The following is a 27,452-nucleotide window of genomic DNA, read 5'->3' as shown; positions in this document are numbered from 1 at the left end:
TTGACAAAATTGAAAATGTGTCTCATGTCATAAATAAGGTACTTACATATACCCCATAATTTACTAATTATTTTTACTAATGGAAAAATATGGTATTCATAATCATTTAAAGTTCACTCAGTATCTCAACAAAGCTGCTAATTTCTGTTAATAATTTATTACAAAAACCAACTAAAGGCAACTTGATTTTGTTACCATAGAGTTCAGATAATTGCCACGGACAAGTTTGGATTATTTAACAAAAGAATAAGCTCTTACAGTTAATGTGAAAAACTAATCTCTTCCAAAACCAAAGCATGACACTTTCATGGACTGCGGAAATGATCTATTGTGCTGCAAGGACTGAAGTCAGTGGGTAGGAGTAAGGAAAATATACCCACTTTCATTCTAGGGGCAAGATCCTGCACATTTGAACACTGATTCACTGTAACACAACCATAACATTTCAAGTATATTACAGAATTTTCATGAATCAGATTTTTAAAATTTCAAGCAGAAAAAGGTAATTCCAAAAGATGATGTTCAGATCAACTTAAATATTCAAAAAGTTCAGTCCCCATTCAGAAACAGATAAACAGTATATTTATTAAATGAGTTAAGACAAATAAACTTTACAAATAGACAAATAATAAAAGGCTCAGTGGCTAAAATAGATGGTAAGCATCATTGAAAGAAATCAACACCATCACGGTATCTCAGTTGGCTTACACGTGTAAAAAGAAATTTTCAAAGAGCAATTTCACAGAAATGAAGCCAGTTTTTTTTTCTTATAAACAAATCACCATTTCTTGGTTCAAAACTGACATCTGTTATGAAAATTACCATATCACATATTTGTAAGATGACAAGGAGTAACTCATCTTCAAAGTGCAAGTAAGTCTATTTACAACCACAAAAAAGGCAATGATGAGGAGAAAAAGATTTTTAAAAAATATACAAAGATTAAAAACATTTGGGATGCAAAATTAAACAATTTTTTGGTTAGAGGATAAAAGAGAAAAAGTGATTGAATTACAGATGCTGATTTCTGCTATACATATTATATATGGGATCCAAGATCTTTAACAGCTTGCTTGCATTTTTTTCTACTTACATAATGCTCTGGAAATTTCTGGTAGAAATTACAGTGCCTCAAAGAGAGATATACACACTAAGCATGTCTTGCTACTACTTCATGGATGTCTTAAGACCCGTTTATGGATTAGAGTTGGTGTAAAAAGCCATTGCCTTGAGTTGAAAAATGAATACTGTAAAAGCTCAATACAAATCCTCCAAAGCACATGCACTTCTAAATCTTTTGGTAATTACATTCATATTTAAGCATAACCAAAATAAAAAAGAAAACTGAAAACATTTCCCTTTTCTCTATTCCCTATGCCTTGCAGGCTCTCCAGTTGATAGGGTCAATTTTAGAGTTGAAAGGGTTCTTCGAGATAGTCTAGTCCACCACCCTTGTTTAGGGTAAATGATTTTCCCAAGGTCATGCAGCACGTTAATGGCAAAACCAAGACTAGAAACCAGGTCTTGACTCCTAGCCTTGTACGCCTTCCAGCATATCATGCTACCTCTTTTTACAGTATGATTTGCTATAAATACCTGATGAATAAATGTACAACTACAAATGCTGACAGAGCCAATGTATTTCTAAGACTTGCAGAGGATTACTGCAAAGGACTGATGGAGAGAAAAAGGTTTTCCCCCACCCACCAAAAATATCAAGCACCATCAACTAAATGTTTCCTGCTGGGTCAGCACTCTCAGATGTCAGAGTAGTCCTCGTAAACTTTACGTCAGCCTGAGGATTGTGTATCTGGTGAAATCTGGGCCCTAACACAATGCCAGTTCCTAAAAGGTAAAGACAGAGGCAAAAAAGGGGAGGAGATAGACAAAAGGAAGAAACAAAGACTTAAAGAATCCAATTGGCTTAGAGATGGGCATTCGAGCATACCGTTAATATATCTAAATATTTTTTTTAGGAACTTTTCCACCTTTTCATATAATCTCATTTTACCTAATGTGTTATTTGGCCACTTAAGAAGTAAAATAAATGTATCAAAGACAATGGTGGTCATTTTTGTGTTTTAAACTGAGACTATTTTAGGCAAACTAAATTCTCTGCAGAATATGTCAGATGGTGATTTTCTTGGTATGGTTCTATTAGATTACCACCAAGGAATTACAGCGGCACTTCATGGGGCTGTTACCATCTTGAAATTTATTCCAATTACGGTTAAAGGGAACAGACTGATGTACCATATATGCAGAATTGAGGAAGGAAGCTGAAATTTCTTTTTAAAAAAACAGTGCCATGTATTTATTCAATAAAAGGGCATATTTATTTATGTTTACAAACAAGTTTCAAAAACAAAAGGAAAACATGAATGCTTCTACTTATTAACCTTTTTCAAAATGCCAACAGCCCTCATGCTGTATGAAGGTTCCTAAGGATTTATTAGAAAAATCAATACAGTTCACTCACAGTTCACCAAGACATCACTGAACTAACATGTTTAGACAAAAACAAAAAGGACTAAGGTTCTCTTGTAGTTTGATAGTTTGATTTAATTTGATTTGCCTGAAATAACAAAAGCATTTCAAGCATCTTTCATTATGTAGTTGATGTCCCGCATTAAACAATCTACTAAATTCTGAACAAAGGTTATTAGCAAGTTTTCAAAAATTTTAAAAATTAAACAGTTCTTTCAAAACCATTAAGTAGTAAATGTATTTAAGAAACTAATTAGGACAGATGCCATAACTTCATTAGAACACCACTGCTCATGTTTTTTTGTTTTGTTTTGTTTTTTTTGTTTTTTTAAACAAAGCATTAGTGTTATCTATTTGGCTATTAGTATTAGCAATTTATCTACAATATTTAACAAGGTAAATTGTAGGCAAAAATTTAGTACAGTTTCAATAGAAACACCCCCCCCCTTTTTTTTCCTGAAAATACAGCAGTATTTGAAGGACTAATTTTTCTCTGCATCAGTTATAAGGAAGCTTCCCATCTATGAACAGGAACAAAAAAAGTATCTACAAACCTTGTAAACAGATCTGTATCATTTATAAACATAAATAATCCAAATTATTAACAGCCAACAGCAGAAATTAAAGTATCGATTCAATGATCCAGGGCTCTTTGCCTGCTTGCCCGGCTTTCCTCCTAACTCTCTCCCATCAAGGATGGAGATAAACTAAAGGTCTACATTACACTGTTCAGGACCATTCCTAGGTACCACTGATGATCCACAGGTCAACTTACGCTGAGTTACTGTTTATCTGTCAGTTCATTTCTCCCACCCCCCAAAAAGCACCCTCAGTCTGGCAGAAAGCTTTGCTTTTTTTTAAAAAAATAAATCTACATTCGTACAAGTGTGTCTTCTGTTGAAGTCCAAAGACAAGAATACGATCTTGTCCGTCACAATGTGTGAAAAGACCCAGTTTCAATTTGTTTCTTTACAATGCAGCTAGTGTGTTAACATTCAGCTTACAATCAGAGTGATGTTTCCAAACTATGTAGTGGGCTTCCTGGGGATGAAGAGGTAGCAGACTTGTTCATTTCTATGGTAAGGTGAATCCCGCTGTCAACAGCATTGTTATTTTTGTTGGGGGAGGGTGGAGGACTGGAGTTACGTTTTGTAGGAGCATCATCTTCAGCATCAGTGTCATCGATAAGGGGGATGTGAGGCTCTGAATCTTCTATCCTAAACTCAGGATGTGTCATAAAGTTGTGAATCGAACTTCTTGATTCCGGTTTTTCTAACCCTTCATATAAAGAACTACGAAATGCATTCACCACTCGAATCTGTAAATATCAGAAAACACAGAAGGATGTCAGTACACTACTGGGTTAACTTAAAAATGGTGCATTTATGAGTCTGAATCCACAAACAGCTAGGTATGAGTGAATCATATTTGCATGTAATGCAGTGGAACTTGCAATACACTGTAAAAAAAATGAATATTTTAGTAGGACACTACAGAACAACAAAACCACATACTCTAAGAATTAAGAGGTAGAGAATTCAAAGTAATATTAAGAAAATCTCATTTTCACTGGCTCAAAATTTAATAGCCATTTTATAGGATTTTTTCCACTAATAAAATCAAACAAAAAACAAACAAAACAAAAACTTAACCATACACAAGCTGTAGCTGATTTTTTTAAATTAAAAAAATGTAGTTTTTGAAAACAATTCAAGTAAGTTAAACAAAGTCAAGCACAGAGGGTTACTGTTTATCATGCTAGGAATTAGGGTGTCACCGACTATGAAAAAGCCAAGCAAATAGAAGCTGAATGCCACAATGAACTCACATCTACCCCACTACTCCCTTAATTAAAAAATAAAAATAAAGACAAAACCCAAATAAATATCTATAAAATGCCATTAAACAGCTATAAATATTTGAGTATATGCCATTTGTCTATAAAGTGTTAGTGTTTTTCTCTATAACAGATTAAAACTTAAATCAATTTATATACTACAGTTCACTGGAAAGAAAAGATTTAAAAGAAAAACAAAAATATGCCTCTGAGATTCTTCTGTGAAAAATTTCCCAAGGAGAAGACACAAAGTTTTCCAGTATTTTTGCCCCTAAACATACAGCCCAATGATTCCCCTTCCTTCTCAGAAGTCAGCCATATGGAGGAAAAGAGGTTAAGGGGCAATTAACAAAAATACACACCCCGACGTTAGGTCTCATTAACCCAGTGTCATACAGACTTTCCAAAAAAAGGGGGACAAAATGCAAATAGTTGAGCATCTGCTGTAACATATCAATTCAGATACAGTGTTTGCTTTTGTTTTGGTTCTAATGAGTCCTGTTTTGTAATGAGACATCATTTACTCATAACATTAAGAGAAGTAACTGACATTGACATTCCAAAAAAAAAAGATGTAGTCACCAAAATCACTTCATAAAACATTTATACATTTTTTTCAAAAGGATATTTGAATGTATTGTTAAAAAATGTAACAGCTTATGCCTTCTTTTTTAACCGTATATATTTAAAGTGTACAAGTTGATGATTTGATATACACGTACAGTATGAAATAATCACTACAATCAAGCTAATTAACATGGCCATCACCACAGTTAGGATTCTACCCAATTAGCAAATTTCAGGTATACAGGACAGTATTGCTACCTCTAGCTGCCAGGATGTGCATTAGATCTCCAGAACTTATCTTGTATAACTGAAACTCCGTAACCCTTGACTAACATCTCCCCATTCCCCTATCCCCTGCCCCTGGTAACCACCATTCTACTCTTTGCTTCCATAAGTTTAACTATTTCAGACTCCCACTTCTGGGAATTTATCCAAAGGACTTGAAATCAGGATCTTGAAAAGATACCTGCACTCCTATTATTCACAATAGCTAAGATATGGAAACAACCTAAGTGTCCATCAATGGACAAATGGATAAAGAAAATGTGATATATACATACAATGGGATACTATTCAGCCTTAAAAAGAAGGGAATCCTGCCATTTGTAACAACATCTGTCTAGTTCTGATTAAAACCTCATCTCTCCCCAAAGTGGTCTTCCCTGATTTACCAAGCCCTGTCTGTGGGCAGCTTTCCTCCTTGTTCACTTAGCCCTTTATAGAGAGAGAGAGTGTACAGCACAGCTGAGCAAGGAAGACAGAGGTAAAATGTCTGGGTGTGAATTCCAGCTCTGCCACTGAATAGATGAGGAACCCAGACAAACAGATTTCCTCAACTATAAAATGGGAAATAACAATGATGCCTACTTAGGGGATTATTATGGGAGATTGAATTAGTACAAGCACAGGCTTAGAACATGGTTAGCTCACAAGTGTCAATGTCAGGGCTTCTCAAACTTTAATGTGCACACGAAACAGCTGGGGATCTTGTTAAAATGCAGATTCTGATTCAGTAGGGGTCTGGGATCCTGCACTTCTAACAAGCTCCCAGGTGATGTGGAAGCTACTGGACCATAATCCACCCTTTGGGCAGCAAGCTTCCACTCTCTGTGTTGTGCTGCTTTATCGTATGCTACTGCATAATTCTATTCTACTCACGTGTTTGTACTTTAGTGCCTTCATGTGACACTATTAGCAGCAAATACATTTTCAGTTTCTTTTCTTACTCTTGTTCTGCCTTTACTAAGACGTAAAATGTTTTACATGTGGTGTGTAAACAATGCCTGCTAAATATACCATTATAATCATTCATTTAGTTGTTTTTTCTTGTGAAACCTCACAATTCACACTTTATGTATGTGGACATTTAGTAGGTATCCCCAGTGTCCTAATGATAAACTATACAGTTAAAAGAAGCAAAAAGATAAACTCTAAAAAAAAAATCTGTTGGTGTCAGTGGCCAGTAGGCCCAGAGGAGAATACAAACTGCAGGGTCAGCCAGCAACCCTGACGGGTGGGGTGAACTGGTCAAGATGACCCTGCAGTTGTTGCTTATCTGACTTGGTTGCTGGCATTTCTGCCTTGTTTTGTCTTGAGCAGTCTGGACAGAGGGAGATAGCGAAGAATCAAGGGGGAAATAAATCCATTTTTGGAAGATGCTAAATCTGAGGAGCTGCAGAACATCCAAGTGAAGACATCCCGAGCTCAGGAGAAAGGCGTGCGCTGAAGTCAGAGATGTGGGAGTCAGCAAGCTCCAAGGAGGGCAGAGGGTACAGAGTAAGCAGGTGAAGCGTGTGTGCACACCCAATCACACACACACACATCTGCAGCAGGTGAAATTAGATTCCTTTTCACAAAAACTTTTCAATTTTGGTTAAGATTTTTGTTCTTTCTGAAAGAACTTCTTAAGTTATCTGAGAACATCAGAGCTTGCAAGGATATTGGAGCTACTTTATTCTAACCATTTTGCAAATGATGAAACTGAGCAACTGAGAGGAATGGTGGCTGACTTATCAAGTCACTCCTAATCAGTGCCAAAGTGTCTTAGAACCAAGGTTTCGGGAGTGCCAATTCCCGGTTCTTTGGAAGTCAATGAAAGAAGAGAATACGTGGACATTAACTTTATAGCTCACGTCACCAGAATACAATACTTCCTAAGATTAAGGTTAAGCTGCCTTCCGCTGACTCCACTACTCAGCCACAGGATGGCTGGGTTAGTATGCGCACAGGAAAAGGACAGCTCAGAAATGCTTCAAAGCAACACAATTTTCAAAGAACAGTTCTCATATTAGATACATACAATAAAGTTTATTTTAACCACGGATCACTGAACCAGATTTGTTGTACTTTCTACTCACAAAGAACATAAATAAGAAAGCACTCTCGATCTAAGGCATGACATCGAGCTGACCTACACTTGCTCTGATATCTTACCTTTATATGTAAAATTCTCACAGGACCGTAACAATTCTGAGTAATTAAAAAGCCTAACTGTGTACACAATACTTAGGTAGGAAACTATTTTAGTACCACAAAGAATTCAGTTTAAACAGAGACTTAAGAAGTGAGCCTAACTACCCATTCCTCACAATCAAGCCTTATTTTATCCAGTCTTTTAACAATTCCTTTAATATTTATTGAGACCTACTATGCACAACATGGTAACTCCTAAAATTAAGAAAAATTCAATAATCCCTATGTCCAGAAAAATTGTTAAAGAGGAAATTATTCAACAGAGGAAAACACTGCATGAAGGATATATGATAAACAAAAAAATCAAAGTGATGATCATAATCATAAAGTAATTTTAAGAAAATGAAAATGATTATCAAGATAAATAATACATTAAATTTCAGTAACAAATCAAAACAAGATCATGCATCCTGCTAAAGCACCCATTTTCCTAAATACAAACCTAACTTTTGATAACACAAGAGAATGACAATATTATTGCCGAGAACGTGGGATGCAAGGACAGCTCTAAAATGAGACTTTTTAATCACTAGCTGATATACCTTATCTTCAACAACAGTTTGCCTATTTCTAAAATTTCTATTCATCGTTACTTTTACTATGTGCACTAACTTAAGGAATTGCAATGATAAAGCAAAAAATATTTTGTAACAAGAAAGAAAATTCTAGGTTGTTTTCCAAAGTTGGGTATTTGCATACTGAATTTTCTCAAAGTAAGACCCACCTGCGTAACGTATAATGTTTTAATTATTTGGAATAGGGGTTGGCAAACACTTTCTGTAAAGGACAAGAGTAAAGGTTTTGTGAGCCATACGGTCTCTGATGCAACTACTCAACCCTGCCCGTGTAGTGGAAAAACTACCAGAGACAATACTGAAATCAATAAGCGTGGCTGTGTTCCAATAAAAATTTATTTTCAAAAACAAGCAACCAGGCAGATTTGGCCCATAGGCTATAGTCTGCCAACCCTTCATCTAGAAGACCAAATTTTCTCTCAATTTCTCCTTTCCAGGAAGGCTTAACTATTGCTTGAGCACAAGAACATACGAACAGGGAAGACAGATAGTAGAATGATATGCTTTATAAATAAAGAAAAAGTATAGAATCCTTTGTCTAGAAATCTTTAAGAGTAAAGATCTGACTGATAAATGAGGGAAAAAGGATGATCTCTCCAGAGACATTTCAAGCTTAGTATAAGACGAAGTCGAAATGGATTACTATTTCTTCCATTTAGCAAAGCAAAGACTCCGAATAAGAGTCACAGAAGTCTGACCTCCACAGATATTTCTAAGACTCTTCTATATTAGGGCAGGAACGCAGAGGAAATGAAACCTTTCATGAAACATATTAACACTACTAATTAATTCTATATACTGGCTGATGTTCTGCACCACCTAAGACAATGTTTCACCAGCAAGGCTGAAAGAAATTCAAGGTAACGGCAATATAATTATGGCAACTATTAGTGTATAATGATAATCTCATGGAGAAGATGTGCCATGAGCCCTCGATATCTCCTTATGCTCCCAGAACAGAGAATATAGAATAAAGAAGTAAACACCTCAAACCCTGATGAAGTAACAGCTGCAAACCTTCCCTAGCTGCTCTCTGAAATACACCTCCATTCCCCTGGCCTCATGGGCCCAGCAACTCTCAGTTTTCATATACAGTTGCGTACCAGAAAAGAGCCTGGGCAGGTGTGGGTGGCTATGTCTCAAAACACAGTTTGTGATTGATTGGATGTTTAACATAAAGCCTGGAATACAATTATACAGAGAAATATAGCAGACCTAAGGTCATGTGACACTCTCCAAATGAAAAAAGTCCATTATTTAAAATTTTGCTAAAATAAAAACAGATATAATACACACCCATGAGATAAATCTGTCTAAAAAGTTTAACATGAAGCTACACATGAGGAATCAATCAGATAAATCCAGAAGTTAGGGCACTTTATAAGACAAGTGGCCCAGATTCTTCAAAAAGTCAATGTCATGAAAAATAAAGGTGGAGAAAATGGTTCCAGGTTAAAGGAGACTAAAGGGTCATAACACACACTGTTGAGGATCCTTTCTTAGATTCTGGATCAAAAAAGCTATAAAGGAAATTTTGGGGGCAGCTGGAGAAATCTGAAGATGGACTGTATATTGGATAAAATGGTATCAATGTTAAATTTCTTGGATGTGATAATATAGTATGATTGTACAGGGGACTTCTCCTTCTTAGGAGGTACATGCTGAAGCATTTAGAGATGAAATGTTACAATAACTGCCCCGCTTAGTTTCAAATGGCTCAGAAAAAAAGTACATATTAATATATAGATAGATAAAGCAGATGTCATAAAATATTAAGGAGTGCTAAATGCAGGTGAAGGGTATTCATGTATTAATCTTTCAAATTGTCTGTCAGTTTAAAATCTTCAAATTTAAAATTTTGAGGGGAGAGAGTCTTTCAGGATAAAGTCTTATTTTTGGATCTTTCTTATAGGATATAAACAGACACTTACCTTCCATTCTAGCCTCACGGACACCTTATATTTTGTTACATTTAGTATCAAACTATGTCACTAAGTCTCACTTTCCTCAACTAGTGAATTCCATCAAGGGTCAGCTCAGGAGTCATTTCCTGCAGGTGATTTTTCCTGACTTCTCAGGGTGGGTTAAGGACCTTGTTATAATATTCTATCTTTCACTATTGTGTAGAAATTCCCAACTACTTGTTTCCCTTACTAGATTACGTGGTCTGGAGGTTCTAGCATAGCCTGGCATATGGTAGGCCTTCCCTAAGTGTTTATGGAACACAACTAAAGAAACCCTAACAGAAGAAGAAGAAGGGATAAGGCATAACAAGCCACTGAGAGCCAGGAACAATGTGAAATCCACAGACAGACAGAGGGAAGGATGCAATAGACGTTAGCTGTCCCAGGCACAAAGTCAGGCAGCTTACATTGACCACTCATTCAGGCAGGGAGTGCCTGGGCAGTTTTTAAAAGGAAGATTCCTATCTGTCCATGTATATAAACTTAACATCCTATCTAATATTACAGGGTCAGTTTGTCCTTAGAGCAACTGTCTGCCCTTTCTCTACATCGTGCTGCCTCTGCTTATTAGCCATGGATGAGTCATTTCAACTCCAAGTCAGTTTTCACACCTGTAAAATGGGGCCAGTTCCTGTTCTGCCTGTTTTAAAACACCGTTCAAAAATACCATAGGAAAATCACTTAAGCAACAGCAAACAGGCCCTGAGCAGACCGTCCTCCAAACAGCACTGCTTTCTCCCTCGATTCCTCCTCTCTCCAGCTTCCCAAGGTTTCTCTTTTCCTCACCTGGCTGAAGACCAAACAGAAAAGACAGATCTCTACCCAAATAAAGATTAACTTAGGTATTTCAGCTGATTTCGGGAGTAGGGGTGAGAGGTGGCTGGGTTTATATCTTTAGTGCCTCCAATATACTGAGAATTCACCATGAAATCAAGACCCTAATTCGCACTAAGGATGATATGGGTTATAAGGCTTTTAGGGAGTTTGCCATTTACTAAAAACCTGAAAGAAAATTTGTTATTCTAGTCAATTAATGGAAATTATGACATGTGATAGCCCAATAATGACTCAATAGTACCCTTTCTCTACTGCTGTGGAAAACTTAAGACAACAGAATATTTCTTATCTAAGATGCAATTTTATATTAAGTTGATTATACAAACAAACAAAAACACCCCACGGATACCACAGAACTTTAAAGCTTATACAGGGACCTCCGCTCAAAAAAAAAAGAAAAAAAGAAATCCAAAGCAAAACCACCAAGTCCAGGCTAAGAAGGCCGAGCAACAGGCTCTACGCTGAGAACTTCCCTTTGGGGCACTGACTGACTTTCCAAACTGAATGAGATAAAAGTCAAAATGCTAAATTCCTTTGCAGCTTTAAAAACACAATTTCTTGGTTCTGTTAGATCAGTTTCAAATCACATGCTTCTGGGAACCATGCAGGAGGAACATGTTTAAAGGCATATACTCAAAAATTTATAGTCGTTTCACAAAGTCTAAGCTACAATTTTATTCCCCCTATTAACCATCCCAGTTAGCACAGAGACAAGCCCACAGACTTCATATCTAATCTTTGGTTGCAATTGCTCCGCCTGTTATCTAGCCCTCTAAGAAATAAAACAACAACAACGACAACACTTTGAGGTCTCAATCCACTTTACGAAAAGAAAGCTTTATGAAAAGCCTGAACAATGAATTTAAACATTAAGGAGAAAATGAGAAACGTTAGGTGTGTGAAGTAGGAAATGTTAATTTCATGCACTTAGGAACACACACTCACACCCCACAGTAGTAGAAGCAGTAGAAGAGGAAAACACTACATGTGTAGGGGTAGAAATATTTGTTACATCATGATGCTGGCTGGCGATGGAGGGTTGCCGCCTTAGAGCCCCCTGAATGGAACTTCCACTCTGGAAAGCATTCACTACATCCATCTGCAAGGAATCAGAGATTGTGACAGCTTGCTCAGCAAGAGAGAGAGAGAACAAGAGAAAGGACCATTCCATCTATCAACATATAAAAAGTAAAGAAAAAGGCACTTTTTACAGAGCAGATAAACAGGCAAGAGTAGCATTTTGAGATGAAGGGGGGGAAAAAAAGCTAGGAAAAAAGGAGCTTAGGGGCATATAGACACATTCTTTCATGATCTGTTAAAACTTCCACTCATTCCAGGCATCAGTATTATTTTTCAAAAGAATAAGTTTTGTGGGTTGGGAAGGCTGGAAAGGAATTTCAGGAGCACATTCAAACCTCCTCCCCAGGTCCAAAAGCCCTCGGCTCCCGCTCCCGGCACCTCTCCTACCTCTCCACCAGGCCCATACCTGCGTCTGGATTCTGTTCAGACCTCTAAACCACAAGATCTGGCCACGCCGCAACTCCCTTTCAGCGTGATCGATCTCTTCCACGTCCTCTGCCAACTCCTCCTCAGGGATTTCTTCCTTCTGTGTTCCATGACCAGCTTCTTTTAGGAATTTTAAACGGCTAGTTGGAATAGTTGAAATAAGCTACAACACAGGGGAAAGAACTTAGAAATAAATGCTATCAGGCACAATTAAACAGATCAACTTTAACACGAAGGGTACGAAGAGTTGCAAGCACAGCCAACTATCTTTACCAACGAGGCAATGAGATCCTGTCCATCAGAGGCTTTTTTCCTCAGAACACAAATATTCTTCTCTGAGCTACACAAAAGATTTAAGTCTGGAAGGGTAAAAAGTTCTCCTGAATGGAAATAACCTGATTACATTTTTCATATTTTATTGAGGACATTCAAGACAGTAAATTATACAACCATGCTTTGATATATATATTTACTTAAACTCATATTAGTTGTATCTGTTTCAAATAAAATAAAAATGGCAGGTGATCTTATTGATAAAATAAGCTTACATTTCATTAGTGCTGTAACAGTTCAATGAGAAAAACATACCAAAATTCAAAAAATCTTCAAGGTTAAATTGAAAATAGCTTGTTGTTTATTAAATGTATTCACTTTTTATAAAATGCAACTACTTAAAATTGAATTAACACTGATTAATAATGACACCCAACAGGAAGAGATGCCCCAGAAAACATAAAGGATACAAAAAGCACCAATAAATACGGATCAACCTCTAAGTGTGAGCAGTCACTCCTTAAGGAAGTCAGGCTTGTCAGGGGAAAGAGCACAGTCGGAACCAGAACTGCCTAGAGAATGTCTAGTCCAACTACTTCATTTTACAGAGGTGGAACAGACTCAGAGACATGAGAAGTGACTTGTTCACGGAGTGACTGAGACCTGAGGTCTCCTGACCACCAAAATCAGTGCTCTTTCTCCCACGACACGCTTAACATCAACAGACGACGTCCACCAGAGATAGTAACTGATGCCTGTTGGGTACGTCTGCTGTACTCAATTTCCTCCTGAAATTAGCCAGATTCTTTTGGCAAGGTTGTGGGTTCTGTCTTGTTGAGGGAACATTATGAAATAACCAGAATAGTAATCAAAAAAAAAAAAAAGGTGGACCAAGTATGGACACCCTACTTAAAAGAAGATCTCAGTTAAAGAGGTCTTCAAAATGAGTAAGAAGAGAAACATCAGAACCTAGAAGCACAATTAAGAAAAAGGTGAGATAAAAGGTGCCTGAAGACTGCATTAAGTGTAAGTAAACCCTGGATGTTTGGGTTGACAGACGTGTAGAATGGCAATAAATTAGCTCACTCCAGTTAGACAGCATAACATGTAAACTTTCATCTACGAAAATGTTAGTACAGCTTCTCCATCAGTTAGTTTTACAGTAATAGTAATGGACGTAAAACGAAGAATGCACACACCATTACTACTTATCTTTTAAAAAATAATGACGTAACATTTGCAAGTCAGCTGCCTACAGTAAGATGAAGTAACTCTCATTTTACAGGCATTGTATTTTATATATACACTGTTAAAGCAATTCCATCCCAATAATATAAAATGTCATTCTGTGGCTCATTATTCCACATACCACTATTTTTATGGAAACATTCTCCACGTGAACTGAAACTGAAGATTTTTCCTATGCTACATTTTTATTAAACTACATAAAAAAGGGTAAGAAGTCTAAAGTATATAGTATTTTTAATATTTTCATAAACATATTTTGAAAAGGCAAAAATAGGTCATAGAGCAAAAAGTATCAATATTAGCATCCTAACCAGTTATCAATACATCATCTCTAAAAAACACATTAAAAAACTACGTAAGAAATCAAAATAGTGTCTTATCGTATAGGCATAATCAAAACAGCAAGTGACATATTAGAACAAATATTACTTTTTAAAAAAACATTACTCCTGAATGCCCTTTCTTGACCCAGAATGATAACTACTTAGAATCAAGTAACAGAACTGATTAAAGAAAATACACACTACAAATTAAAAGAAAAAAGTCACTTTAGGTTTGAACAAACAAATGATGAGATTTTTACCTGGCCCCAGAGCAACGTTCCCATCCCTAGGAATATTGACCATAGCCACTGTTCTATTGAAAGTTCTGAACAACTGAAAGGCTTGCCACCAAACTGCACGATTAATATCTGGAGGAATAATCGAGAGTAAATTTATTTAAGTCTTTTAAATTTTACAATTCACATACTTCAAAAATTACCCAAATATGTGTCCTCTAAAACTCAAGCCAAACAACTGTCAGTCTGATGGTGATGTACATGATATTTGCAGCTGAAAATAAGACAAAGTAAAATCTCCCCTCCACATTTAAATGCATGCATATTTTGTGTTCAAATTAAGCTTACTAAAAATTCAAAAAGACAATTCTCACGACAACTTTACACTGTTCCGTTATGATCTGAAGTAACTATAGTCCCCTCTATTTAGTATAATTCCTTAAATAATTTAGGCCTTCCTGCAAAAGACAGTATACTTTTGTGGAAAACACTATAGGTTATAGAAAAATAGACATAATATTCAATCTTTTTTGTTTTCCTTCTACATAGCTGTTCATTCCTAGTTAACATTTAAATGTTAGGACAAATATAAATGGACTCTGAGAAAAGAAAAACAACTTGCAAAGTTCTATGAAATCTGTGCTAACGCAGGTGGTATGCCTTCAAAATTTGTTCTCCCTGATAGTGGGAAGTCCAATGATCCACACAAATAAAATTCATAATACACACTTATGCTTCCCTCTTTATTTTAAAAGACCTAAAACAGCGTATATGGGAATATTAAGAGTTAAATAATAATATTCACCCTCTTGTGTGCCTGACAGGCCTCTCTTTGATATGGCAGTTAGGAGCTGCCAAATATTGAAATCAAAAAGAATCATTTTGGTATTAACATTAAAAATGTTTTTTTTAAGTTACAAACTCCATTCTTTGGGGCTGTACTTTAACCAGTTCAAGCGATATGTATTTGTCAATTCCACTGTTCTTCAAAGTTAAGATTATTTGTATACTTGTACAGAGAGATTCCCAATTGGTTTGTTAGTAGCCCAACCAGTTGGATTATAACTGACTTGACAATCTTGCTTGAATTTTAATAGAGATATCAAACTGGAATAATTTTCTTTTGTAAACCAAGAAAATAATGTGCATGAAAAAGGCTCAACATTTTTATGAGTTTTCTCAATCTCTCTCTGTTTTTTAATTTAAACTTTATCTTTTCTTTGGTATAAGAAGGGATGTGAAAAGGAGGATGTTAAAATGCTGGAGAGACAATCAATGATTAATATGATAGTTGATTTAGTTTCGCTAGAAATAATAATCTTTCATTTTAGAGTTGGACTATAACTGTATAATTAGTTGTGGCACTTACTTGCACTGTCTCTCTTAATTCTTCACTCATTCTGTCATTTGAACTAACACTATTAACCCCATTTCACAGCTGAAGAAATGTAGCTTGTCAGGGTCACACAACTCCTAAGGGGCAGCACTTTGATTTGACCCTGGCCCTGACTGACTCCTAAGTTCATAATCTTAAGTACTATGTTAGACTGCTTCAAGAATCTCTAAGAAATAAGCGAACAGGCACAATTTCCTACACTAATCTGAGGATGTAAGAGCAACTCAAGGGACTACTACTTCAATGGAATCTATTTTGAAAATACTGATACTGCGTTAATTGCTAAAAAGTAGAAAAGAAACTAAAAATATTTATAAATACTTAAGGATTATTATATACTTCATGATCAGTTAAAAAAAAAGTGAAGAATGAGAATCAGCTAGTAAATAAAAGAGACAAATTAAATTTAATACAATGTATAAGGTGAAGCCCTTCAGGGACCTCAGATTTATAATCAAGACTCTGGCTACACTGTTTCAGAAACAAAATGAGCTATGTGTAAATGAAGGGTCATGCTTTCCTACCCAGCTGACTGTCTACAAAAGTGCTATTCAAGGTGCTGAGCCACCCTAAGAGGATGAGGAACAGGCGCCAGAGTGCAAGCTGACACACAGTCTGCACAGCACTGCTACCACCCCTACTACCCAACAGAAACGAAACACACCAACCCCAGAGGAAACACAGGGAGGCGGGAAGGCACAGGCTAGTTACCTCACTGTGCACTTGGAACAAACAGACCAGTGGCTGGTCTGCAGACCACCCTTGGCGCAGCACTGGCTTATTTACAAGGCACTGAAGAATGACACCTCACATGATCTGTCTGGGGTGTATCAACCTTTGTTGGGAACTAACTTACTGGATTTGCTTGATAGAGAGGGGCAGTTAAATCTCTGCAATTCTCCTATATTAAAAACAGATAACTCTAATTTCATAAACAAGTAAAAACTAAAACTTTAGCATGCCATGAACAATGGTTTTTATAAAATCTAAATAGTTCCAGAAACTACATCGCAAGTAAGCAACGTTTCCCCTAAGAATTACAGAAATTGAAAGCTAAAACAGAAACAGTTTTTACAGAAATAATTAAGTCTAGGGTTTTGGGTTTCAGTATCCACAGTGAACAAGGAAGAGGATGAATAAACTGTTTTAAACTCTTGGATCATCATTTCAAAACAAGCACCATCATTACTCCGATTCCATTGTTGAAAAAACTCACTTTTTAATTTTAAATTTTACTGTGTTTACTGACTTCCTGGTGTGATCATGCACCATTCACTTACCTGTTTTGATTCCAGATTCTACTATTAACAATCACTTACATGGAAGAGCACCACAGAATCCAAGATGACATAAAAACACAGGTGTAATACACAGTTGTATAAAAAAATCACCATATGCAAAGTGATCCTCAGTTTTGTTCTTAGAATGACCTCTAAAAAGTGGGAAAGTTTTTGGTCCTATTTAATCTCAACCTCACTTTCTACTTTCTTTTCTGCCTTGCTTCGACAATATTACAAAATTGAAAAATGGCATGGGGCCGGCCCTATGGCCGAGTGGGTAAGTTCGTGCCCTCCACTTTGGCGGCCCAGGGTTTCGCCGGTTCGGATCCTGGGCACGGACAGGGCACTGCTCAAGCCATAGCACAACCAGAGGCACTCACAACTGGGATATACAACTATGTACTGGGGGGCTTTGGGGAGACGAAGGAAAAAAAAGAAAGACTGGCAGAGAAAGACATTAGCTCAGGTGCCAATCTTTAAGAAGAGAACAATAAAAAGTCATGTACCAACTGAGGAAGCAGTCATTCGGAATCACAGAGATTTTAAAATATTCATTTCAAAACTTTTATTATTTAATAGTAAACAACTGTAGAAATACAACTGCTATTAACGGCTAGAAGCAATGAAGTGATCACTCTAGCTAAACTAGTAAATGGTAAACTGTAAGATTTACCTTAAATTACATAAGAATTCTAGCAGTTTTCATGATAATGACGTAGAATGAACAATCAGAACCAGAGCAGGGGACGAAGCATCACGACCAGAGGACCAGTGCAATGAAAGCGGAACTAGCTTCATATACTCTTGTCACACACAGAGTTTCAGGCTAGGGCCAATTTTCACTTGAGTTATGATTTAAAACTCTTTTTTGATGTCATCAAGGCAATACACAGAAACTCCACACATTGCAGTCAAGTAATTTCTGGAACAAGCCACCTGTTTACCTAATGTCTCCCACATAATCAGATTTGAAACTATCTTTTACAATTACCCACCTGTACCACAAAAGTGCCTAAAACAATTGTGCAGAAGATGGCATTATTAAAGATTCCTTCAAACACATTTCTTTCACCGTGAATTTTCCGGGCATTTATTTCGTTGAAAAGTTGCATCAGTACAAATGTATTAAAAACAATAGTATAATGTTCCGAAGGAGGAGCATGCAAAGGAGCATTTCTTCCGCTATCAATATCAAAAAACTTTTCTCCTGAAAGAATGAAAAATTACTGTTTTGTAATTATCATACAAAATAAGTTAACATTTCAAGGAAGTATGCAATAATAAAACGCAGTCAGACCTTTATTTGATCTTAAATGATGGCACAGCAAAGCCGGGAGGGACCTGGGGGTTAGCAAGAACAACTATTTTGTTCATAGATGAGAAAAGTGAACTATGGCGACAAGCTCAAGATCCCATCTCTAAGTAGTGGCAGAACCAGGATAAGAAATCAGGACTCTCTTTACTTCCCCCACCATCCATCCTACTGCCTCCCACAACTTACTAAGCATCACTGATAGAGGAAAAACAAAAGATAGATGGGGAGCCAGAAACAGAACAACTTATGTTCTTGAAAAATTTGTAACATTAAAACATCTGGGATATGAGCTTGGAAGGGAAACAAGTGAAGCTTCATCAGGTGTTGAATTCTTACCAGCAAACAAGAGTGTAAAGACGACGACAAGTTGATAGAATGCATGGCCCAAAATATTCTTCATCATTGTGCGTGAGATGAGAGGCTTGTTTCTACCGTAAGGTTTCCGAAGCAAGAGGGACTCCGTGGGGGGCTCAGTTGCCAGAGCCAGGGAAGCGAGTGTATCCATTATGAGGTTTACCCACAGCATCTGCACAGCCTTAAGTGGTGAATCCTAGAAAAGAGACGTTTCCTAATAGACATCCACAACTATTCAGGGACTCGGCAATTTTCAGGAAGCCTTTTGTATTTAAAAACTTAAAGAACAGAACAGGATTACATTTTTATATAAGTTAACCTAAAATATTAAGCTTCAGCTTAAATATTTATGTACTTTAAAAAGGCAGATTATACATATTTTTTTACTTTAAAATAAACAAGTTTTAATGAACAAATTGTCCACCTACTTGGGTGATGCACGCGCCCGTGAAGGCGACGATCACGGCCACAACGTTCACAGTCAGCTGGAACTGAAGGAATTTGGAGATGCTGTCGTAAACATTTCGTCCCCACATAACTGCTTTAACAATGCTTGTAAAGTTGTCATCTGTGAGAATAATATCAGACGCCTCTTTAGCGACGTCAGTTCCAGCGATACCCTATCAAAAAAAATTCTGTGAATTAGACTAATGTTTAAAATGTAACTTTCAAATATTTGAAAGGATAATGTATAATTAATAAACAAAAATTTACTATTACATTTAATAATTATTGACAAATTTATTGTAAAAGAAGATGATATCGTTATGCTAAGATATCATCTCTCAGAAAAACATTCTACCTGAGTAGAAATCAGACATAAAGAAGGAGGCATCGAAAATGAAGTTCAAATTGGGTTAAAAACAGAGTAATGGACGAAGGCATTACCGAAGTTCCTTCCGAAAGTCACAGAAAACGATATATGAAAAAATAAAAACCCACAAGGACAAAGTTAGTGGGAAAGGAAATGCTGCAAGAAACCTTTAGAGGCTAGAAAGCAGATAACCAAACAGTAACCTAGCAGACCGCAGAAAGCCGATTCCTAAGCCAGCGGTCGGGAACGTGGCTGTTTTTGCACAGAACTCTCTTATGCAAGGCTCAGGACTTGGCAGCACCAGGTAGCCCTGGATATAGGGGTGCAGGTGGAATTAAAAACAAGAGGATTTCTTGAAAATCTACTGAAGAAGTACTCAGAAGGTCCAACCCTAAAAACAAAAATGTCTACCAACAATAAAACGTGATGGATTAATAAATTGTGGATTAATGAGTGAACTACAGCTATAAAAAGCAACATAAATGAATCTCATGAGCATAATGAATAAAGGAAGCTGGACTCAAAATAATGTCTAATAGAGAGTAATCTTCAGGATACTGGTTATTTTTGTAGAGAGAGAGGGCAGTAATTAGAATGGAGTATGATTGGGGCTTCTAGGGGTATTAGTAATATCCTATTTCTTGCCCTCCATAGAACAGGTCTGTTCACTTGTAATAACCCATTCAGTTGTATGCTTATGACTTCAGCACTTTTCTGTACGTGTGTTATGTTAGTAACAAAATTAAGAGCAAAGGCAGCTAGATCCTCAGAGCCCCTTCCCAAGTCCATGCAACCAGGCAATCTGGTGCCTCCCCTGACCTTGCAGACTGCCTGCCAATTTACTAGAGAGGGTGTGACAGAGAATGTCTAGACTGAAGGGTACGAAGCACTGCTGCGTGGAGAGGTGCTATACCGACAAAGAAGGGGTTAACAGTAACTCTCGCTGACAAGGTTGAGACCACTGCCCTTCTTTCGCCACTTGTTTCCCAGAATACCAGGACTCAGGATTGCCCTCTAGGCAGCAGATTTGAAGATTCTTTTCTGGGAAATCTGATCATTTCAAGAGAAAAGACCTAAAAATACTGCATAAAGTTTCCCTAAGGAAGTGAAATGGACAAGCCAGACGCTTTACTGAGAAGCTTCTGGTTGACAAATCCCTCTTGCAGGCCCAAAGCTTTCCAGCTTTCCACTGTCAGCATGCAGAGACAACCAGAGTCCCCTGACCTCTGAGGAAGGCGTTAACCTGAAAGACAGACTCAACCAAAAGGCACAACGGGGGACAGACTTTGCAGAGACAAGAGCTTATTTAAAAAAATCAAATCCTTAGCAAGAGAGAAGGTGCATCGATGAAAGAACAGGATGTTAAATATGAAGGAAGACTCAGAGATCCAAAAACAAGTCTTGAAAGTTAAATATACGACAACAGAAATGAAAAACAAGTTGAGAGAATATCCTGAAAATAAAGCAAGATGACAAAGGAACGGTAAACAGGAAAAAAGAGAAGATAATGAGCTAAGTCCAAGAAGTCCAAAATCACGGGGAGTAATCCACCAAGAAGAAACAGTGGAGAGGAAATAAGACCAGTTTACGAAAATGTCACAAAACTGACGAAAATGAGTTTTCATAGTAAAAAGCTACTCTAAGACAAACAATCATGAAATTTCAGAGGACTGAAAACAAAGAGGAAAGACATATACCTCCAGAAAGGAAAAGAAACAGGAAGGTCAAAATTCAAAATGTTAATGACCGTGGAAAAATCAATTCAAAATTCTGAGTGAAAATGATTTTCAACCTAGATTTTTATACTAAGTCAGCTTAAGGATCAAGAGTGAGGAGAGGTTGGAGATTTCAGTCATAAACATTACGAAAAAGTTTAACTCTCACAAACCCATTTTCTCAGAATTACTGGAAGAGATGGCTCTACCCACGAGAGGGAGCAAACCAAAAAAGAGGATGACATCAAATCCAGGAAATACAAGATGCAACATAAGAGACGGGTAAAGGAAATCCTCAGGAATAGAGGAAAACAAGACAGCTGTGTAGCAGGCCCAGGAAACAGCCACTTCAGACTCAGCATATCAGAGATGTGGGAGACATATCTCTAAAAAGGCGAAACTGGTCAAAGTGCCAGACATTTCTGACACACGAAAGGAGAATCTGACGCTAAATCAGTGTTAAGTACATAAAAAAACTAAGCAAAAAAAAAAAAAAAAATTTTTTTTTTTAAATTAAGAAAGTGAATGAAGAAGAATTTAAAGGGAATACAAAAAGTTTTGCAAGGAAGTAAAAAGTGAAAGTAATTATAGTAGACAACACGGCTCAGCCTGGAACAGCATTTACCATCACAACAAGGACTGTATATTGACCTATCCAAAATTATGATATAACTCTGCCAGAAGAATGACAGGCTAGGTAGTGTGCATGAATGCACACGTGTGCCTGTGGGAAACTGCTAAATCCTTATCTTCCTTAATGAAAAGTCAACAGCAATGCTTTATATTAAAAAAATCAAAAAGCACATTATGATCATACCATTTAGATACAGGGAGGCAAACAACTAAGGAAAACAAAAAGCTAAAATAGTTGTTTCCCTTTAGTCAAAAAACGTGCTGGAAGAAATGACATGTGGTAAGGAACTTAGGTATGAAGTCTTATAGAACTATTTGTCTTTTTTTTTTTTTTTTTTTTTTTAGGAAGATTAGTCCTGAGCTAACATCTGCCACCAATTCTCCTCTTTTTGCTTGGGAAGATTGGCCCTGAGCTAACATCCGTGCTCATCTTCCTCTACTTTATGTGTGGGACGCCTGCCACAGCATGGCATGATGAGTGGTGATAGGTCTCGCCCCGGATCCAAATGGGCGAACCCTGGGCCACCAAAGCAGAGCGTGCTAACTTAGCTGCTACACCACCGGGGGCCCCCAATTTGTCTTTTTAAATGCTATGCATATATTGCTTTGATAAACACAAAAATAAAGTTCAAATCAAGCGTTTCTCAAAATATTCAATGAAAGAGCAATCTTAATTTAAAAGTTGAGCCTCCAGCTTGTAATGTGAATATTTTACTTTCAATGTGCAACACATTTAACACATCTAAGCCCAACATGTTTCCCTCTCTAATCATTCCCTGTCTTTTACAAATGCAAATCTCATCACTCCCTTGTTCACAATCCTTAAAGAAAGTTAAACAGCTTTTTCATGAGCTTCTCCGAGCTGTCTGATAACATGCAGGGTGAGTCTCCAAACTAATTTTACTCCATCAGAAGTGTGCTTGGGAAGCGCTGATCCACAGGAAGCAAGCACAAATTCCTCATCCTGGCATTCAAGGCCCTCTTCAGGAGGCCCCCTGTCAATTCTCCCTGCTTCACACCCCATCGTGCACCGACACCACACCCCCTTCTTGTTAATGTTAAACCACTGTAATTCACGAAACGAGCTTCTCCCTCCCTCAGTTCAAATGGCACCTTCTGCAGAAAACCTTTCCTAGTCTCTAGGGGCGAAGTCAAGGACTTGTCCCCTGAGGCACTCAGTGCGCTGCGTTTAGTCCTTCACCAGCTGCCACTATGCTCTGATTATTGATTTCCTTGTGTGCTGAAGCTTTAGGAGGCAGCCACTACTCACCTCTCACGCTTCTGGACCAGAACACTGAGAACAGCTTCTTAATGTTTGGAGAGTAAACAAATGAATCCCTTATTAATCCAAAGTTTTAAAAGACAGCATTTTAATTACCTTAGGGAAGATTTTGCCACCACAGATGTATTTGGCCATAGAAATACATCATGACATTCAGTCTTTGATGACAGAAATACCTGTAAATGTGGTTAACTGAATTTTGGTAAGAATAACGTAACACAATAAAAATGTAATCATATTTTAAAAGTACCATGGATGCTTGCTAACTAAAAGAATTCTAAGAGGAGTGGCTAAATAGGGGAAAATGCCAGACCTCTTTGCAAGCTAATAATGTACTCACATTACAGTCCTTCTGTAAATCTTATTTTATTGCTGTAAATTTTATTTGAATGTTGAATTTGCTAAATAAACTATGTCTATTTACAGTATATATAGCAAGAGAGAGACAGTATATAGATAGATAAATCAGTGTTCTAAAATGCTATTTCTGCCCAAAAAAATAATAGAAAAGTTTAGAAAGAATTAATCAATAGCAATTTCTTGTGGGCATCTAATAAATGCCCAAGACAAATAATTTTGTCTTTCAGTTTTAAAATATGAAATTGAAGAACTGAACAAATATGCAAAGTAAATTCCAGCTCGAGCAAGAGTGCTTTCAAGTCCAAGCCACTCGGCACTTACTCTTTCTCTCTGTTTTGAAAACACATTTAGAGATTGTGATGCACTACCTTAAAGAAAAAGTGGTACAGTGGACCTAACGCCTTGAGGGCTTTAAAAATCAAACAAGCAGCCACTGTGTGTGTTTTTGTCTGCACTACTCTACTTAGCTGTATTTATTTAAAGCCCTTAGTCGACCCTAAACACCTAAGTTTGGGGAAGAATTTCTTTTTTTACTTTAAAATGCACCTGTACGTAAATGCCTTCCAGGTCAGCTGTCCAGATGAAAGTAGCAGTAAGAATCCTGCTAAACGCTCAAAAGCAGCAGTGAGTGACGCTACATTCCTGAGCCAAATGCTCCTGTATGCCTACAGCCACGGGAACTGCTGACATAGTCCTTACCCCCCAGCCACTCTTCACAGGTCTTCAGAAGGTCAGACCAAGGTGCTGCCAACTGTACTAAGTTTGGGATAACTCGGGTTGGGGGTCTTTGGGTTGACAGTGATCGCTTGGGAGCAGTTTATCCATGTAACGTCCTTTTTCCACCTCCCTCACTCCTGTTGAAAGGTGGCCACCATGGCGGTGGTTCTGCTAAACTCCTGTTTTAGCAGCAAAATACCAGAGAGACAAATTATGCAAATGAACATTGGTACACATAAATACTCTCTTATCTGAAACCTTTGAGGCCAGACTGTGTTTCCGAATTTAAAGTCTCTCATATTTTAGAAAGATAATGAGGCACATACTTCTATCACAGATTCACCCAGATGGTGTTAGCACCCCCCAAAAACACATTAATATCTCCACAATGGCTATGAATGGTCATATTAAGTAGGACAAATACCATCCTCACATCAGTTCAGAGTAACTTCTGCAATCAAATGAGTCTGCTGCAAATTTAGGAAGGAAATTTCAGTTTTCAGATTTCTGGATTTGGGAATTGTGATTAAGGACCCGTATTTTCCAAAAATGCCATAAAATTAAAATTAAATAAACTACTTAAATTTTCTATGGCACTGAAGGTACAAAGATTCATTCCAACACTGAAAAACTGAAAGAAAGTGATTCAAAGATATAACAACCTAATGTCAATCTTAAACACTTATGTAGCATATGTATTTCATGATATCCTTTTTACAGCATTTCATCAGTACTATGGCTACAGTATGAGAAAATAATAATGAAATCCTGAAATTTTCTGGCACTTCAAATAATCATATCTAAATTGAGGACTTGGAGGGAATAAAGTAGATTTTTTTCAACCAAAAAAGATTACATCCAGGGCCAACCCAGTCGCATAGTGGTTATGTTTGCATGCTCTGCTTTGGCAGCCCAGGGTTCGTGGGCTTGGATCCCAGCACGGACCTACACACTGCTCATCAAGCCATTCTGTGGCATCATCCCCCATACAAAAAATAGAGGAAGATTGGCACAGATGTTAGCTCAGTGACAATCTTCCTCAAGCAAAAAGAGGAAGACTGCCAACAGATATTAGCTTAGGGCCAATCTTCCTCACCAAAACAAAAGAAAGAAAGAAAGAAAAAGATTACATCCATTATATATGAAATGATGACATTCAGTTACTCTTAAGAGACATTTTCAGTTTGCAAGATTCTCAATTATATTATAATTTAAATACAGAAGTGTTCTAAGCCTGTCTCCTACTTATGAGGATTGTTGTAAGGCTCAGATGAGATAAAAGACATTTATACATTTTACAGAGTACAAGATACATGTATGATCTTATAATTGTTCAAAAGAAGTCATCTTCCAGCCAGATTTCATTGCATCAAATAAAGGTAGTGTATAAACTAATTAGATTTATAAACCAATTTAGGCTTATATATTATCCCTCAAACTAATCTTGAGGTACAGTGTTTAAAATCAATAGCAATTTAATAATAAACAAAGCAAACAGATAAAAAAACCAAACCAGTAAATTACATCCGAATACTAGAATAGGTAAGTTCCTACCATTGCAAACCCAACATCCGCTTTCTTTAGTGCTGGGCCATCATTTGTACCATCACCAGTTACAGCTACAACCTGACGTTGTTCTGAGACAGTGCTGTCAATTATACCTGAAATAAAAGTAAATATTTGTGCAGTAGAAATATTTCCTTGAATTAATAAAGTGATTCTGCAGAATACCCTGACTAGCCAGTTTTAGAGACTCAAGAGTAAAAATAAATAATTCAACAAACAGAGAGAAATGGAAACTGCTGAGATGTTGGGCAAAGACCAACTCCAGAAACTAAGGTACATGAGGAGCAATATCCTGTTTTACTTCCTGAAGATAACACAATTCACCTAAGGTATCAAGAGGAAATGTATTTAGATTTTATTGGAAAAGATGATATCCATGATAGAATTTAATATTCAGTACCGATTACTATTTTAGGAAGCAGAATTACCATTTTAGGAAGCAATCTATTATTATTTCTGTATTAAGAAACTGTGAAATAATTGTAAAATCTGCTTACCTTTAACCAGTGTATGTTTATCAGTAGGAGATGATCTCGCAAGTACTCGAAGCTTTGGCCAAATCTTGTCTATCCGCTCTTGCTCAATCTATAAATTTTTGTCAAAGTTAAAATGTGCTGATACCTGGTTTCACAATTCAAAATTAGTTATCTAGCGTATATATCAGTGATGCTCAAAGTGTGGCTAACAGACCTGCAGCATCACCAATTCCCGAGAACTTGTGACAGGAGCAAATTCTTGAGCAAGGCCCTAAGCTTATCTTATCAAACACTGGGGTGGGTGTGGGGAGAGGCCGTGGGGGGTGGCCAGGAGCTAGCAATCAAGGCTTTCAAAAGCTCTCCAGGTAGTCACTCTGATGCATACACTAGTTTTAGAACCACTGCTATACATACTATTATAAGATCAAATTTTAAAAATCTCCCTGCTATGAAAATGGAAACTCCTTACTTTAGCACAAAAAGCTCAGAGTTCGGGGTCCCCTAAAATACACTCCACATGAACCTTTCCACACTCATCTCCCATTACTCCCTGACACGTTGTAATTCTGAAACTGGCCTAGACTGAAAAAGAGAAGTGTTCACTCCCTTTAGGGCAAATTTCTTTATCCTTTATTCCTTTTATTTCCTAAAATGTTAGTATTTTGCTTCTTGAGGTGCGGGCTGCATTTATTCATGTGCGATGCCTAACACACAGTGCACATTCAATATGTATTTGTTGAACGAAATTCCTAATACATCAAAAACATAGCAACTTAAAAAATAAAAAAACCTTACCTCTCCTTTTTCATTTCGTATTCTTCTATTGAAATCTTTACCTTCTAGGCACAGGAAATCTTCCCCAGGATGTAAAATGCCACACTTGGTAGCAATAGCCCGGGCAGTATTAATATTATCACCAGTGACCATCCGCACAGTAATTCCAGCCCTCTGACATTTCTTTATGGCATCTGGTACCTGGTTTACATGGAAAAACATTCATCTTATCGAGGAAAAGTAGCATTTCCAGAAGAGAAAAATCCCACTGAACAAATAGCATTACTCCATAGGCCCAGAAATAATGATAATTTTAATTTCATCTCAAGATAGTCACTATTTCTTGAATTACTCCCAATAATCTCTTCTCTCCTCTTCCACAGCCACAGTCCTAGTTCAGGCTTCATTTTCAGTTGTCATCCTACTTAATTTGTTTGCATTATTT

At 37.1% G+C, this 27,452-nt stretch overlaps 1 protein-coding gene across 3 annotated transcripts in view; it reads right to left on the bottom strand.

The window, feature by feature from the left end:
* Window positions 1-559: 559 nt before the first annotated feature.
* ATP2B1 (ATPase plasma membrane Ca2+ transporting 1) overlaps window positions 560-27,452 on the bottom strand; it is a 122,633-nt gene continuing 95,740 nt past the window's right edge. For 2 of the 3 annotated variants that reach the window (XM_046646238.1, XM_046646237.1), the window contains exons 13-22: window positions 27,029-27,208; window positions 26,255-26,342; window positions 25,746-25,852; window positions 19,099-19,290; window positions 18,653-18,866; window positions 17,997-18,208; window positions 14,350-14,457; window positions 12,226-12,408; window positions 11,752-11,838; window positions 560-3,805 (exon numbers count right to left, since the gene is read on the bottom strand). In XM_046646238.1, coding sequence (XP_046502194.1) covers window positions 3,494-3,805; window positions 11,752-11,838; window positions 12,226-12,408; window positions 14,350-14,457; window positions 17,997-18,208; window positions 18,653-18,866; window positions 19,099-19,290; window positions 25,746-25,852; window positions 26,255-26,342; window positions 27,029-27,208 — 1,683 coding nt within the window. In that variant the 3' untranslated portion in view covers window positions 560-3,493. The remainder of the gene's footprint in view (window positions 3,806-11,751; window positions 11,839-12,225; window positions 12,409-14,349; window positions 14,458-17,996; window positions 18,209-18,652; window positions 18,867-19,098; window positions 19,291-25,745; window positions 25,853-26,254; window positions 26,343-27,028; window positions 27,209-27,452) is intronic. The other variant, XM_046646239.1, reaches the window with a different exon arrangement.

The sequence above is a fragment of the Equus quagga genome, chromosome 19 (assembly GCF_021613505.1).
Source record: "Equus quagga isolate Etosha38 chromosome 19, UCLA_HA_Equagga_1.0, whole genome shotgun sequence".
Taxonomy (NCBI): Eukaryota; Metazoa; Chordata; class Mammalia; order Perissodactyla; family Equidae; genus Equus; species Equus quagga.
The sequence above is the reverse complement of the archived record's forward strand: the minus strand, read 5'-3'. Positions and strand labels throughout refer to the sequence as shown.